This window comes from Protobothrops mucrosquamatus, unplaced genomic scaffold, assembly GCF_001527695.2.
Source record: "Protobothrops mucrosquamatus isolate PMUCROS unplaced genomic scaffold, P.Mucros_1.0 scaffold869, whole genome shotgun sequence".
In the NCBI taxonomy this organism is placed as follows: Eukaryota; Metazoa; Chordata; class Lepidosauria; order Squamata; family Viperidae; genus Protobothrops; species Protobothrops mucrosquamatus.
In genome coordinates this window covers 220,232-238,327 of record NW_015387124.1, presented here as the reverse complement: position 1 = coordinate 238,327, position 18,096 = coordinate 220,232, and the positions used below count along the sequence as shown (strand labels likewise).

General features: G+C 34.6%; 1 protein-coding gene across 1 annotated transcript in view; it reads left to right on the top strand.

The window, feature by feature from the left end:
• The window catches only part of ARHGAP31 (Rho GTPase activating protein 31), a 96,816-nt gene that overhangs the window by 61,014 nt on the left and 17,706 nt on the right, over positions 1 to 18,096 (top strand). Inside the window, exons 2-7 of the mRNA XM_029284725.1 lie at positions 2,096 to 2,198; positions 3,729 to 3,873; positions 8,752 to 8,834; positions 10,483 to 10,590; positions 14,686 to 14,831; positions 17,440 to 17,638. Coding sequence (XP_029140558.1) covers positions 2,096 to 2,198; positions 3,729 to 3,873; positions 8,752 to 8,834; positions 10,483 to 10,590; positions 14,686 to 14,831; positions 17,440 to 17,638 — 784 coding nt within the window. The remainder of the gene's footprint in view (positions 1 to 2,095; positions 2,199 to 3,728; positions 3,874 to 8,751; positions 8,835 to 10,482; positions 10,591 to 14,685; positions 14,832 to 17,439; positions 17,639 to 18,096) is intronic.

Sequence of the window (18,096 nt, the reverse complement as noted above, 5' to 3'; positions counted from 1 at the left end):
TGTATGGAGCATGTTTAATGAGGTTTCTAAACTCGTAATCTGTAACTATCTTATCTTCTCCAAAATTAAGCAGCCACTATTGTTCATTCAAGCCAGAAACAGGAAGATCATATCTTATTTTAAGAATCTAGACATAACTCCACAGCAAACTGAGATTACAGTATGTCAAAATAATGAAATCTGAGTGGTGATGCCATGATATAAATCCCACATTTATGTACTTGCATCCTGACATATGCCAGAAATTCCCAAGTTCCAGGTTTTAGTTATTTTTATGTGTAGATGCCTATGAGTTACAGTTTACCAACAAATCAAGATGTCTGAATGGATTTACATTTGTGGTATAGTTCATTTAGCATATTAGAGATGTGAAAAAATATCCTTTTTAGCCACATGTTATAAATCACGTGGGATAAACTGTGTGGATATAAAAACCTTTCACACAAAATCATATTTTAAGACATATTTGCAGGGCTGCATCACAACATGGGCCTTGTTTGTGAGAGGCTATATGTATGGTTTTACACATAAATCCTCCATGATAATAGATCTTCCATGCAAGATGCAGAGTGGGTTCACATGTATCATTAAACCAGAGGTCAGCTTGTTCGGTTTTAGTGTAGCATGCTAAGAGAATTACAGTGTTTATAGATCATAGCTTAATAGCAGGTTATGCATATGACACTTATTAAAATGTGGTTTTCTTGTTTGTAGCATATCGTATGAAAATAGCCATTGTGGTTTAAAAACCTTGTTGTAGAGAATAATGTATTATATAAATGCAGCTATTTGTGTTTTATTCCGAAATAGAATAAACTATGGCTTAGTTTTTTTGTACTGAACCAGCATGTATATTTTGCAAATATTATATAGATTAGACAAATCATAGATTACCTTTATGTACATGCAAGATCAGAATCTAGTAATGTTGCTAAAAGTTTCAATATTTTATTTTTGCTATTTTTTTTATAATAGGAATAAAATGGCAGAGCAATCTGGAAATGAATGTAAATATCTGTTAATGTGAGAATTCATGTATGAATTAAACAGCATCAATTCATCTATAGCTATGATACATTTTCTGGAAAATTATAATTTACAGAAACTTGAACAATTGTATTAACTGATAAAATTTTAATATAATAAGATAATTATTTAAGCAATCATATTTATCCATTGAAGTATATCTTATTCTTAAGCTAGACCTGAGTTTTTCGTATAAGACAATTTGTTTATTTAGTTAAATGAGTAGAAATATATTTTACCATATTATCACCCTTCATATAGTCTGAAACCATAAAATATAATAAAACTGAAAAGAATGGAGTAAGTGCTTGAGGCCACAATTGTAAACATTATAGACTATCTTGTTCTTGTAAAAAGAAATCTGTTCTTCTAAATGTGAGATAACTAGAGATAAGACCTTTCAGAAATCTCAGAACAATTATTTCTTGCAAATTGGGTGGGTTTTTTAAAATAAAAATAGGCAAATATGGTGAGAAATTATGATACAAGTATTGTTTTTTTTAATGTTCTTTACAAATATGATGCCACTTTATTTAAAATATGATAACTTGCTTTGCTTATGAAACTCTGGTGTTTTGTATAGAAATGAAATGTATAAGTTGATTAACATAATAATGAGAAATGATTCCATTGAAGTTACTTCAACTATCCTAATTTTTGCTGTAACTATAGCTACAAGCTGCTGAATAATAATAAAGTGGCATCCCTGTAATTTTGCTTATGTATGATAAGTAGGCAGACAGAAGTTAAAATTGAAAACAAAATGGAAAACATCATTTTAAAAGAAAAGCCTTTGATCTCCATAATGGACATGACTGGCTAGAGAATTCTCAGAGTGGAAGTGCACACTTCTTAAAATTGGCAAATTTGAGAAATACTGTCCTATAGAAACTGAAAATATTATATTTCAGAAAAAGTCTGAAAGAAGGCAATGAGACAGAATGGACATTTGTCCACATAAAAACGTTTTTCTAAAATTGGTCTCATTCTCTGAATCTTTATTCATCATCAGTAAATTTTAGTAACAAATATTAATAATGATGTTTAATTCTTTATCTCATTCTTGTAGTTCCTATAGTACTGAAGAACTGCGCAGAGTTCATTGAGACTCATGGAATTGTGGACGGAATCTATCGGCTTTCTGGTGTGACATCCAATATTCAGAAACTGAGGTGACAAAAATGAATCCATATTAAGCCTCTTATGCACTTTGTTTTTCATGAGGGGGCTATAAATATAAATATGTGGATTGAACCTTGATTTTTATTTAAAAATATAACACTAGAATATAAAAGATAGCTACAAAATAAATTCAGTAACATCTTGAGTGTCATTATATGGCAGTTTTCAACAAGACCTAAGTGATTTAAACTGTAGGTAGACATTTTAATGTAGTTTAGTTTATTTCATTAATTTCTAAGACTATTTACTTCACTAATGAATCTGGGACAGCTTATAATACAAAAAAAAAGTAAAATACAGAAGGCTAATAAGAAAAATAGTGTCAGGGAAAGAATGATATTCATATAAAATACAATGGGTTCACACTTAACCCAAAATTTGTTGGAAGAGTCAGACCTTTAATACCCTCTTACTAGTCAATGAAGCTGAGGCCATATGGAACAATGATGTGCCAGAGAAATGGTACAGCACAGAAAATACAGGTTTCTGCAAACTTCTAAAATGATATTGCTTAATTTAATGGCACCTGGAGAGTCTAACTCCTGTCAGATATTACAAATGAGGAGAAGTGGTTCTCCAAGCTGTATGCCATATTGATCCCCCCCCCAATATTATGGTCATAGACAAGCATTACAAATAAGTATTAAAAATAACATAAGATAAGATAAAATTAAATTAAATTAAATTTAAAAAGACAATATTATATTTAACAACTGGTCGTAGATTGTCAGTGGGCAAAGTCTGCTTAATTTTGAAGACAGTGTAACAAAATTTAGCTACCTCAAAGACACATTGGATTGATGCAATAACAGCAATTGAACATAAAAAAAGACTGGTGTTTCCCAAGAATTTTATCAGGTGAGGTGTTAGGAGATGGGTCAGTGAGTCCTTATAGAAGGTACAGTAGAGTAGAATGTGAGCAAAGTTATTCAAACATTAGAATTGTCACTGTTTTCAAATGAAATATTGATCATATTCAGGGGTTTTGAAAGATATTTAATTCTCCCTATTCTATTTTTTTAAAGCTCATGTAATTATTTTTCATTTTTTTGCTTGATTTACTGGTGTCAAGTAATGGATCCATATAAAAAAGCTTCATTCCTTCCTTTTCAAACACTTTTTTACATGGTCGTGGCTTGAAATGCGTATTTTCTTGTATATAGGCACGTGTATTGTAGCTTTCTATGAATATGCCCCTAGACAGATTTTGATATTATAGCCAGTAGTTCAACTGTGGCTTATAATAAATTGTCTCCATGTAAGTGGCATTTATACCATACTAATTACATTATATGAAACTATAATATGCAGAATCCATGTAGCTCTCAAGGTTATGATACATTTCCATGGTGATTCTAGGTGCCAAGCAGGTTTTCCATGCCTGACTTACAGTATTATATTATCAGATCTTTGTTACCAAATCAGAATACTTTTCTTTTTTTGTAAAATGAAGATGTTAATTTTGTTTCTATCTCATTCTATTTATGAAGCCCAGTATGTCCCCTTCTTTGTTGTTGCAGACAAGAGTTTGGTTCAGATCAATGCCCAGACCTGACTAGGGAAGTTTACCTACAAGATATTCACTGTGTTGGATCACTTTGCAAGTTATACTTCAGGGAACTACCAAATCCTCTTCTCACATATGAACTTTACAAGAAATTCACGGTGAGATATTTCTGTTCTATTTTCTATTTTCATTGTGGATGAAGGAGTTATTGTAACTTTACAATGCATTTCATTTTTGTGTATGTACTAGCAAGAAAAACAAAATTCCTGGGTCTCCTCAAATTTTTTAGTTTTATCTTGTGCCTACTCCCAGGCTTTTAACTTGAATCTAGCTTAAATGCATTTGTAATTACTTAGCCAAAAGACATAAAATAAGAATAATGTAGCCCATTGTTTGCCATATAGCAATTTTTATTATAATGGAGGAAAAATTTTAAATACATGGAAATAAAGATATTACATGTAAATTAATTCTTTATCCTTTCCCTGCCTTCTTTTTTTTCCAAGGGTATGGTACAGTCCCTAGCTTTAAATGCAAGCAATGAGTTGAATTGTACTTTTTAATGCTTAGTAAGGCCACACAGGGAATACTGCATTCAGTTTTGGTCACCACATTACAAAAAAGACGTTGAGACTTTGGAAAAAGTGCAAAAAAGAGCAACTAAGATAAATAAAGGCCTGGAGACTAAAACATATGAAGAACAGTTGCAGGATTTGGGTTTGACTAGTCTAGAGAAAAGAAGGGCTGTGGGGATATGATAGCAGTATTTCAGTATTTGAGAGGTCACCACAAAGAGGTGGGGGTCAACTTATTTTCCAAAGCTCCTGAGAGTAGGACAAAAAAAATGGATGGAAACTAATCAAGGAGAGAAGCAACCTAGAATTCGAAGTTTTTAAGAGGAAAGTGGGCAGTCATTTGTCTGAAATGGTATAGGGTCTCCTGTTTGAGCAGGGGTTTGGACAAGAAGACCTCCAAGGTTCCTTCTAGCTCTCTTCTGATTGTTGTTTGATATAGAGTTGTTTCTTTGAGAAAGTGCCAAACTGAATGGCATTCTAGTTTGTGTTGATGCATTTACTTTTTGTGGCCCATGTAAAAGCAGAGGAGGTATTTTTAAGGAAAACAAGTAGTTCCATCAGATGGTCAGCTGCCTCACATGGCACTACCTGGAAGAAGGGTATCTATTGGCTTTGGAGACCATAGGCATCCACATGGCCCAACTCTCATCATTTTTACATGTGCGTGATGTTGATGTACATACAAAAGAAATGGGGTTTGGATCATGACAGTATAGACTTGGCCTATTGCTGCATAATGACAGAATTTTATTAATCTTATCTTATTAATGAGAATCATCATAAAAAGTGATTTTCTGTCAAGGTGAGGGCCTTGATCGTAGATTTGAACTACTTTGAATTGAATTGAATTTCTATACAATTTCTTTTTTTTTCAAACAAAAGTTAATTATATACAAATTAAATGTCCACATTATTTTTACATGGTTTTGTATATAGTTATATGTGTATATACATACATATATACATTTTCATAGCACAGAATTCTTTAATATCTGAAATTTTGTGCATAGCATTTACTTGAAGAAATGTATCACACAGTTTGGAGAAGGGTAATTATTTTCTGGTTCTCATTCTAATTTGAGAAATACAAATGAGGTCAGTTCATATTAGAATGTGATTTGAGCCTATTTAGAAATTGCATGTAATGGCTTTTGAAAAAGTATTACGTTCTTTCCCAGTACATACCACATACAACAAGCAATCTGTGTCAAAAGTCCCTTTCAAATATTTTTGTTCATGGGTATTTTGCTCAAGGCTGTTTTGGCTACTGGTCTGCAGCTGGTAAGGTGCATAAATCCTGACTTACAGTGCACCATCATTTTACACATAAATAGTAGAAATAATTCAAACTTTCAAAATAAAAATTAGAATTATTTATATTTCTGGAAAAGTAAAGGTGAACTTAATTGAGAAATGATAGCAAATGACATATGATAAAGGATATTTACAATGTGATCATGATAATAATGAGTACTGATGTTTAAAAAGTCAGTTGTCAACATCTGTTATAAAAGTTGTTCTTATGCTGTGTGCATAATTTAAACAGAATATAGGTTTTATGCAGACTGTATTCCCAGTACATTTTCCCTCAAGTGAGACATGGATATCAATCATGTACTAAGTCACTTTCCTCCTTTGGCTGGAAAAAAAAATGATTGTTTTTGAAACAAGGGACAGAATTCTAGAAAACTGTGGACTGAGGTTAGGAAAAAAAATGGGATTTTCCATCTTTCCATTATCCCTGATTAAAGTCTGGAATTTCCAAGAAGTAGATACTCCAGAAAAATTGAACAGATATTCCAACTGTAGAACTTATTCTCTGCATTATTGAATGTTTGCAGTTGTATACTTAAGGTCAATGAGAGCCTTAATAGTTTATAAAGATCTTTTTATTTGAACTTTGATTTTGTTATGCTTGGGGGATTAGTCTATTATCCAAGGAGGGGAAAAGGACTGAATCCTCTGGTTATGTTTTCAGATGTTCAAAGACTGCTATTACATCTCTTTTATCTCTAGGCTAAACATATCTCAGTCTTTTTTCTATTCTTTATAGGGCTTAGTTTCCAGACCCCTTTCCATTTTATTAGCCTTCTTCTGAACTTGCTCTAATTTATCATTGTTTTTTTAAAAAGATAATGCCCAAACCTGGGCACAAAATACTAAATAACATTTGACCAAGAGTAGAGTAGAGTAGAACTATAATTGCAATGATCTGGGTTCTATGAGTTTGCTAATCCACCTCAAGATAGAATTTACTTTTTAAGCAGCTGGATCACCCTATTTGCTCAATTTTAACTTGTGGTCAAGAAGGTGATTCAGATCCTTTTTATACACATTTCTACAAAACCAGTTTCCCCTTCCTATATTTATGTAGATCTTTACATTTCTCCCCATTAAATTGCATTCTGTTCAACCATAATGCTGTCCCCCCAGGTAAACTTTCTCTCTTTCTAGGGCCCATGTGTCATTGTTTAACTAACTAGAGGTGTAGATGGCATACATTTGCCTCTTTACTATTCTGTCAATCAAGTTTTAAGATTTCTGGAGACTAGTTCCTCTGCCTCATAAAACACTGTTTACATAAATAAATAAATACATAAGCACAGTGCAGAGGCTAGAAACAAAGGTTCAGCACTTTTTATCAATGCAGACTTTCATTTAAAAAGTTTCCTTCAGGTTGATCTTTCTGTTTTTCATATATGTCATAGTCAATCCCTGCATTATAACTGGTCTTAGTTGAATTGCTATTCATCTCCTTTTATTCTGCCTATAAAGTGGGATCAAACAGTATGGACCTTACTTATTGTGCTCCTGTGAGAACAATATGAAAGCTTTGATACTTTCAATAATTAATTTTATGGTCCTTAGGTGTAAGCAGAATATACTAGCTCTTGTCAGATTTTATACTTACATTCCTAAGGTGCTCGTTATTGTATGTATTTACAATATAATGCAGTGTAAACTGTACAACCTCTATAAAGGCACTTAATTATGATAGTTAATGTTTAATGCAGCATAGTCTTATGTTCCCACATGTCCCAACACACTTTATTGGATTGCGCTTTCAAAATACAGATGCCAATGTTTTTCTTTCTGCGATGCTTCTAAAACAATGCATTTCTTTTTGGTGGTGATTTCCCCCCTTCTTCCTGGTTTCTCCTTGTCTTTTAAATAGATATATTAGAATTTAAAAATGAAATGAATTTTTAAAGATTTTATCTCAAGATGCTAGACAGGAAACAAAATTCTAGACTGAACTGTCTACTTCTGGTCAGCTTATTCCTAATTTGAAGGATTTTGAAGGCATTTCAGTTAAGTAGCCATCATCTCCCTCTATTCCTCAATATGGAATTTTGCACTACTTTCTTGTAACTAAGGTGCTAATTTGGTAGGAGAAATTAATAACTAACCCCAAAATATTTGTCTACAACAGAATGGGGGAAGGTCACTCCCAAGCAGTTCTGAGTTGCATACGATTGACCTCTAATCACAGACAGTCCAAATAAGTAGCAAAATTGCATGCTTTCAGGAGAGGCTGCCTTATGATTGTGTATGAATATGCATTTTCTTCTCTCAGGAAGCCTGCCACAAAGTACAACTCTAAGCCAAACCTATACCTTCTTTTAAATGCAAATTGCACCTGCAGGGAGAATTAGTAATTATCTCCTGTGAACAGAGATCATGAGCAGAGGTGGAAAATCCCCATTTTGAAATGGTTATATTAGCGATAGGATTCCACACTGGAGCCCAAAGATGACATTTATGTTCAGTTCTTGAAGGTCATATGCTGTACATGTAGAAGATTCATTTCCAGTCCTTGACATATCCAGATAATAATAATAAGGACTCTTGCCTCAGTCCTCAGAGAGCCAATTCAAGTTGTTATGGACAAATGGGCAAATAAACCCACTATAAAGCTGTTTTGTTTGTCCTACTATAGCCAATATTTTTTTAAAATACTTTCTAACCAGCTTTGTGTTCAATGGTCCCATGTAATCTGGGAAGCACCAGTTTATGGAGAAAACCGATTGAGGTGGTGATCTCTTTGGCATTCATAATATGATCGTGAGCAAAGCAATGTACTTTCCTAATATACTAATTGATATACCATCATTGAACTGAAAACTTTGTATAGCACTTATGACAAATAGTTCTTGGCAAATCTATTTTTTGTGCAATTGCTTAATCCCCTTGTAAGCTAATGATCACCATCACACTCCATTTTTTAAAATTCATTATGTCATTATTTCCTAGTAAGTATTACAATTATTTTATTCTCACAACTTGATGGAAGGCTGCTACTGGTTTTCCTTGGTTTCTGCAGAAATTATTATTTCCATGTTTGTTTATTTTGTGCATCAGTTTGGTAATGATATTGTGGACGACATTGTTTTTACCTTCAAGAAATGGATGTGAACTAATTGAATATTATTTTGTTTCTTTTTGCTGATGTCTTTGCAGGAAGCAGTCTCATGCTTCCCTGAGAAAGAGCAGTTGGCCCAGATTCAAAATGTTATCCTGGAACTTCCACCATCACATTATAGGTAAAAGAGAAAACTTAGTAGTTATTGTGGGTTGCAGGCAGGTAACATCAAAAAATATTCTTTATGCTGAGGTTGCTGAATATTGTCCTTTCTCTGTTTTTAATTAGTTAAAAGACTGAATAGTCCACTAATAGTCCATTAATCAAATAATTACCAACAACTTAGCTATATTTTAAAATATATTTTAGTTACATTTTTAATGAAACAGACAGGATGTTACATTATCAGCACTAATCATCTCTGTTCCCCACCTATCCAGACCATCTTTTTCCCAGCAATGTTCTTCCAGTGCTTTTGTTTCATGGTTACTCATCTATTACTGATGTTTATTACTGTATTCAGGTCTCTATCACATCATTTTCAAATTCCAGGAAGCCTTTTATTCTCAATTAAAATATTTTCACTCATAAAACACTTTTTGTTTTGAGTCTTTGCTGTATGAGCATTGTTGTAGCTAATCCCACAATCAGCTGGCTCTTCAGTCACATGTGGCTTCAAGATAATTCAGATGAGGTTTTACATAGCCCATCTTAGATTTATTTTGTGTATTCTCCTCATTCAGTTTCAGATGTTCAGTGGGAGAAACATTGTGGGTTTGTGGGGTCCCAATGCCTCCCAGTAGAGATAAGTGAGAATAATAATAAGAAAACAAATATTTCACTGGAGAGGAGGAGTGAGTAGTTACTCAGTGCATTAGTAGCTAAAGTTGTAGACCAGAATGAGGAATGAGGAAATTGAAGTCCTCATAGTCCACATTTTGCTGCAGCCCCCAGACCCACTGGGAATTGGTGTTAAATTTGTAATTAAATTTGTAATTGTAAATTTTAATCTGACATAAGATGGGAAATATGATTATAGGCAGTGACCCATTAGCTGCAATTTATTAATTTAATTTAATTTTAATTTAAGACAATATGTACATTTATTGGTGACTGGAAATCCCTTATGAACTTTTTGCATTTTAAAAAAGCCTGAACTTATGATTTATGGCTTTGATTATTAGACAGTAGAGATTATAGAAAGAAGGGAGTCACAATGTAACTTTAGAGAGAGAAGTCAATTTATAACTGTACTTGTAACTGCTATAAGAAAATGTATTCATATATTTATTATTAATGAAATTTGTATATTCACCCATCTCACCAAAAGTTACTCTGGGTGGCACACAACAATTGAATAAAAACTATAGATATAAAAATATACATTAAGAAATAAATAGTATAAAATTAACAAAAGTCCCATAATGCAGATGCCACTACTTTATATTATTTTTATTTCTGTTTTATTTTCCTGCTTTTTTTCTTTTTGCACTTTAGTTTTTTCTTCATTTTTCTCTTTTTCTCTTTTCTTTTTCTTTTGCTCTAGTTTAGTTTGTATTAATTCTTGTGTTTAAAATTTTCAATAAAATTATTTTTTAAAGATCACTGTAACCCTAATTACAAAATGATTGCACATCCTGTCACAATTCAGCTTAGTTTACATTGTCGCCTTAAAATATACTCAATAATTGGCAGTTCAGATTTTAGTTTAGACATTAGTATTATACTACTGCATGTTATATTAGTTGTACTTTTTCCAGATGGCCACCTATCCAGCACATTGCAATAGTCATATTTGTTCTTGATTTGTCTTGACTTCTTTATTTCAGGACCCTGGAATACTTAAGCAAACACCTGGCACTTCTGGCTTCCTTCAGCAGCATGACCAACATGCACACTAGGAACCTGGCTTTAGTGTGGGCACCTAATCTCCTTAGGTATGATAAATGCACTTACTGTTTTTCTTTTTCCTAAAGGCAACACTGACAAAGTTAATGGAAATATATAGCCGGTGCTTTTTTTGTTAAAAATAAAAAAGGTGTCGGAACTCACACATTTCATACAACCCGCCTTGCCTACCCTACAAGGTTCCATCCCAAAAAGGTGCCAGAACTCCGTTCTGGGCGTTCTATGACACAAAAAGCCCTATATATAGCAGATGTACACATAGAAACTTTGTAGACAAATCCAGCCATGGGAGAAAAGCATTCAATCAAATATGATTGTGGAGGTGAATCTCAGCAACTTGTTCTTTGTTTTCCCATTTCCATGGCCATAAAAATTGATGAGGTGTTCATAAATTGTTCAGTACCATGTTTTCTTGGAAAAAGTAAATATCTGAAAAAGTTGCAAATCTAAAAAATTATAAAATGTGTATTTTAATAAAATATTTAAAATCAAGAGTACATGCAAACTTATTTTTAAAACATATATATGATGTCATCACAGGTTTGAAGGCTTGAAGAAATGTTAGGATTTAAATCTTCAGTTAAGTCTTGGGGGTCCGTGGCCACAAAAGATATTTAAAGGGGGTCTGTGGTGAAGAAAAGGTTGAGAACCACTGATATAGGCCATGACTGAGAAGGGAACCAAGCCTGTTTTTTGAGCTTTTCTCAAAGTATAGTAAAATGATTGCTGAGAAATTGGCTATAGTTCCACAGTATTTTGCAATGGGACATGAAAATGGTATAACTCCTAAAATAGACTTTGTATAGATTTTAAAAAAAATCAAAAAATCTCAGACACATCCCCTCTAAATTAGGAAAGAAACTGCAAAATCCCAACTCTATGCTGTAACCATGCCCATTTGTCAGATGCATCTGGTGTCCTCATTGCAAGGCACAAGAAGAGATGGAAAACACATATGCACACATACACCCACTTTTGTACTGAAGTTTCTAGTATTAGGTATAGCAATAATTCTCAAAGAGTATTGGACACATCCAACACAGTATTTCTCCAAGCAGCAATACACTGAAATGAATTTGATTATGCACAGATCCATTTGTTTCATGTAGTTTTGGAAACAAGCTTCTCATTAGAATTATCCATTGTGTGTATGCAACATAATGTATGAACTACTACTAAGAGTAAGTTTGTTCAAGAATAATCTGGTCAGCAAGATGCTCAGGGTTAGAGCCTCAGAAAATACAAGGTAGAACTTGTCTCCATCTTTGCAATGGGTTGTTGAACTACTCCAAAATTTAATTGTGTCTCCTGCATAGTCCATCTTTTTTTTGGGGGGTAGGGTAGTGGGGGTGGTGGAAGCTACACTTTTTTATATATAAATATGGATCCCAAAGGAAAATGAAAAGAAACTGTACCTCCCTTACAAGGCTATCCTGTTGAAGGAATCCCTTCTGAGTTTTATCTAGCACTTCAGCCATTAGCTTTACAAAGGATTGTGTTGCCCAGAGATAATTTCTTCAGCAACACTTTGGCATGTCAAGATAAGAAAAAAATTATCTGCTCCTACTTTTTGGATAGGTGGGTGAAACTGGAGTCAGAAGGAGAGATTATTTGGCCCAAACCATTAATGTGATGAAAAACACAAAGCAGACTTTAAAAAAAAAACCAAACTCACAAAATCCATCAAGCTGAATTGTTTTCTGATGTTTTCCCCTCCTTTCCCACTTGATGCTTTGAAGTGATGGTTTTACTCAGAGATAACTTAAATCCTGTGGGTCAACTTGAACTGCAGCAGCTCCAGTTCTACATAGAATTGCTAAACCAATGATCAGAATGTTGCCTAGAAAATAGCTCATATGCCTCTTGGCAAGGGATTGTTAAGGTCTGTTGTTATAATTAGGCAGAATTCTGAAGGTCCTGGGGCATCCCTCCTTGCATCTTTACTACTAATCTGGTATAGTAGAGGGAGGCTTGCTGTAACGCTATATCTTGTATTCACATTAATGTGCTTGCTATGCATTTTAAAACTCTTGTCTTCACTCTTTGCTGTACAGAAATGGGACATAAATTTCTGCCACTAGACAGCAGATTTAAAGTAGCACAGCTCAGATAAGAATTTCATCAGAATGTTCTTTGAAGTAATCTGAAACAATCCTTGCTTGTGTATGCTGTTTATTTTTGCTGACATAATATTGTTGGCTGAGATATGTTTTATGTTTGATTATGTCTTGTGCTATTTTATTTGTCTGGTGTGCCATAAAACAATGGTGCCTTGTTGATTTATAGCATTTCATCTTACCGTTCTTTTAGGAAGCTGAAATGACGATCAAGCATTCCCCTCCTCCGCCCATTTCATCTCATACAACAATACTGAATGTTCATGCTTTAGTTTGGCCAGCTTAAAAAATGCTAACAGGATCAGTTGGAGTAAGGAATCTGATGAGATGGAAAATGCTTCTTTCATAACTGATATTTGCTTTAGAACGAAAGCAGCTATAATCATCATTATCCTTGACATGTCCCCACCTCCAGTTGATATTAATTGCCCTTTTAAGAAAAGACTCATTAGATATTATGTTAAATCTATTTCATCTGGAGAAATATTTGCTAGCTTTAGAATATGTACTGTGGGCTTCTTGTCTGAAGAGAGATTTCACATGGAGCCCCTTGTTCCTAATCTGATATTCTAATCATTGTACCATATTGACTGACTGTCCTCCTAGGTTTAAGAAATTATGGGTGTTGAAGGCTACACATCTGAAGGATACTGTTTAGGGGAAGGATTATTAAAACTGCCATTGCAACATTTGATAAAAGCCAGTGAAATCAATGGGAGTTTTTGTCACATTCTTTCAAATCTTGACTTAATGAGGTCTAGGGAAGCGGTTTGCTATATTGTACTTCATCTTTGTTCATATATTTTGGTCTTCTTTTTATAAAAGCTTAGTAAAGACATTTTGCTAACTAAGCAAATCAATACACTAATCCATGTACAAAAAAACCCATCTAGGTAATTGAATCTCTTTACTGGGTGGGCTATTCTTGAGATTTCTTTTTTCTTTATACAACAACTGTTCTTGCACCAGGATTGTTCTGAGCTGCAAGTTCCACTCATGAAACTGTTCTTTTCAGCTACAATCTGTGATCCATTTTAATTCTTCCCTTGCTGTCCTTCTAAAAACCTATATTTTGATTCCACCATAAGTTGATTATTATCATTTGTTTCACCTAAAAGAATAATAAAGAATTATGAGCAGAATATAGCCCATGGAAGTTCTCTTTTAAGATGTTCTCCCAGATTCAGAGTCTAGTCCTGAAAAGAGGGGGGAATTGCTCATTGAAAGACACACTGCAGTGTTTAAAGACTGCCTGCAGATTTTTGTTGCATCTTTGAAGGATTCCTGGCTCTCCAAGGCTTTGATGGACCTTTACAAAAAGTTGTCCCCTTTGCGCAGCACTTAAGTTTCAAAGAAAACTTTATGAACTCAAGTAGAGGATATCTTAATACCCAATTGCTCTAGTTTCTGGGAAGGGAGAAGAATTTGTTTGAACAGAAGGTATGCAAGTATGGTTCTAAGGCCAAACCATTACTCTGCTTTAGCTTAGCTCTGTTAGTGTTGGTCTATGATGCATCCATTGTGGCATGGTATTCCTAAAACATTTGTCTGGAGACAATTTGAAACTAATTGTCTACCCTGACTCTTTGTATTTTGAAGTGAGCAGTGCAGATTCTGTGTGATTGGCTTTATTTTGCTACCCAACAACATGTTGGTAAATAGAAGGGTACTTTGGACTAAAGGATCAACCTCATCCTCTGTCTTTCCATAAATTGACTATGGTATGTCAACCATTTATTTTAATTCTTTTATAGACAAGAGACCATGTCATTTAAAAGGTACTTCATGTAAATCGTGTAATGTGTATAACTGATTTATGCATGTCTGTCGTGTAAGAGAGGATAAATGAAAGAAATGCAAAACAAAAAGCGTTTGTGGATAAAATCTCTACTGCTATTACAGTTGCAGACATGGCTTATTAAGAAATTTAATTCTCTTGTTCACAAGCAGTCCATTGGTGGTGTGATGTTTCATTGTTCTTCTAACTGCTTTTCTGGTTGTGCTTAGATCAAAGGAGATTGAGGCGGTGGGCTGCAATGGAGATGCAGCTTTCTTGGAAGTGCGAGTCCAACAGTTGGTGATAGAGTTCATATTGAACCATGTGGATGAGATCTTCAGTGACAACGTTTGTGTCAGGCCAAAGGATAATGAAGGTAATTCCTTCTCAACTATTTTCTCTTATATCAGCAATGACCTCTTTTGGCCAATAAACTTAATTCTTTCCAGCACATAATCTATTTACATTACTTTTACTATTTAGGTCTTTTGGGGTACTCATTCAGAACACCTGAATCCTGATTCTATTGAAAAAAGGAAACAGAAGAAGGAAATGAATGACATCTATATGAATAATTTTTAAAACAGAATTTAACCATGGACTATTTTGATGCGACTAATATAAAGCCTGACTAATAGTGGACAAATGTCTGCTATCTCAATTTGTACAGTTAGTCCTCAACTTACGACCACAATTGAGCCCAAAATTTATGTTGTTAAATGAGAAATTTGTTAAGTGAGTTTTGCCCTATTTTATGACTTTTCTTGCCACATTTGTTAAGCAAATCACTGCAGTTGTTAAATTAGTAACACCATTGTTAAGTGAATCTGGCTTTCCCATTGACTTGTCAGAAGGTCACAAAAGGGGATCACATGACCCTGGGACACTGCAGCTGTCATAAATATGAACCAGTTGTCAATGTAACTCACATGACCATGGGGATTCTGCAACTGTCATAAGTGAAAAATGGCCATAAGTTAATTTTTTTCAGTGCTATTGTAACTTTGAATGGTCACTAAATGAACTGTTATAAGTCGAGGACTACCTATAACTTTTTTGTCCTTTAAGACTTTTTAAAATTGCTTTCAGAACCATTAGTAAGTTTGGGAAGATGAAGATTTACCAAACCCTTAATTTATGCACAAAAGGAATAAAGGCACAAAATCCTCAGTTCACATTGGAACAAAAGTTCCAAAGATTCTTATTCATTGAAGACTGAACTATGGGGATCTAGAGAGAAATCTCAGTTTTCATTGCTCTCTTTTGTTGCTCTTTCTTCTTGATCTTGCAATCTGATTACTTGAGAAAGCAAAGAGAGAGAGGATGGAAAAGAGAATTAGCAGCTGGGAGAACATTGTCCTAATGTATGTTGTTACAGTAACTTATCATACCAAAAAGGTATAGGAAAAGTCCTGAGGTACTTGGTTAAAATTTATCAACTATCATAAATCGACATTTTAATGGGCTGGTGGGCACATTTGAATATTAGACAATACTGCCATCACTAAAATGAATGTCATGCAGTTTCTCCATCCACAGATTGATGGGTATGGCCAGGCATAAAGTTTCCATTTAATAGAAGATAGTGAAACCGGTGAAGTTGCTCCTGACATCACTAGTGTCTCAAATGTCCTCTGATCCCTGATTATTTTGTCTTGTTCCTGAGCATGTGGGAATATTTCCAAATAAAGTACCACACTTATTTTTGCTAAGACCAGAAACCTTCTTGGGGAAAAGAAATTATATTAGCAGCTGACACCTTGATTTTTACTTTGTCAGTTTCTGACACATCGAGTTTTGGATTAAAACAGTATTTTTTAAAAACAAGTGAAGTATGGCAAAAAGTATATTTTGTGCCAAGAAAGTTCTTTGCAAACACGTTACCACCTATGGGTGGTAACCCATCCTTCTGCTGTTTCACTAGCTAGAACAGCCATCATGCTGAAAAATCAATTTAGCAGTAGTTCTGTCCCATAACAATCTTAAAAAAGAAAAAAAGGTGTAAATAGTACGGGCTCATAAGTTGCAGCTGCTGGGTGGACAGGCTGCTTTAAATTGTTCCTTTCTGGCAGCTGTTAGTGGCAAAACATTCAGTAAGGGATTATTTTCACCACATATCATGCGTAGTACTCAATAAAAGTTGCAGACCTGTTATAAGAATGTCCTAGGCTCCCTTATAAACTGTTCTATATAAATGGTGTAGAACATGATAAAAGCTTTCAGAAGAGACCATTTTAATAGTTTCTATATAATATTTAAAACAAGATCCAAATGTATTTAAAATTAAATGCAAAATCCATTATTCATATTGTATAATAACACAATCATTAGACTTCCCCCCCCCTTTCTATTCAGGTGTATTCTGTTTCACGCCTGTTTAATCTGGGTTTGTCCTCCAAGTGTGTTTGGAGGTGAGCTTTCTTTGCTAAGCCTTTTCCAATAAATCAATTAATCACACAGCTAATTAGAAGAAGTGCTAAAATGCCAATTTTGAAACTGGGAAAGGATTTTTGTGTGTGTGTTTTTGAGTTCCAGGGCTGCAACTTCCTACTTCCTTCTAACAATAGCAGTCAGTGTTGAATAGGAAAAACAGCAACAATATTCAGAACAAATTTCCAAAATAATTTGAATGGGAGAGAAGAATTGCTTCATCTTCAAAACTAGAAAAAGACCTTAGTCTTCCCAAAGTTCAGCACAAATAAAGAACCTCATTTTCAGAAGATGCATGCCAAGGCACTGTGGAGTATGGCTGCTGACCAAGGGACTATTGGGGTAGAAGGCAGGGTGCTGGATTACATTATTGGGTAAGAAGTGAATTTGTTCAACAGTCACATTTGCAAACAATCTCACTGGCAAAGTTTATTCATTAAAGGCAGTGCTTGAGAGATCTAATGCTGTTCCATTTTTCTCTCCCATTCCCACCTTCCATTCCATCCCATCCCAAATTAGGCTAGATTCTAATGTGTTTTCCTTCTGTTTTCCAGAGAATAAACCTGTGATGAAGAGCCTAACTTTATCTTCCACCTCTCTGCCAATGAAGCTGGTGAGCTTGGAAGAAGCTCAGGCCCGAAGCCTCTCAGCCTGTCACCCTGCCCGCAAAGAACGAAGGGAGAACAGCTTGCCAGAAATTGTTCCAGCCACAGGCTCCTTTTATCATACCGTCCTTGATCTACCAGACAGCAAGTAAGTGTTCCTTTTTTTAAATATCTGAAAACTGAACACAAAAGACAAATAGGGCCCTGAAAAAGCATATAAATTTAATAAATAAATAAATATCATCCAAGGATCTATCATTGTCTAACTCAGAGTTCCCCAATGTTTCCAGCTTTGCGGACCGGTGGGGGGGGGAAGAGGAGATGGTTCCACACGAGTAGCTGGCAAATGCACATACGCACACATAGCTCCATTTGCATGAGCAGCATAAGTGAGGATGTGCGTGTCTGCTGCTTGTGTGAGGATGTGTGTGCATACGTGCATGCATGCTCGCTGGCCATTTCCATGGCCCGGTTGAAATCCCCTCATGGTCCACTAGTGGGCTATGGCCCACGGGTTGGGGATCCCTGGTCTAACCTGTCTTCTTTGGTACTCTGAGACATCTTGTTAGATGCAATTGGTGTGCAGCCAGTTTGCACCAACTATAA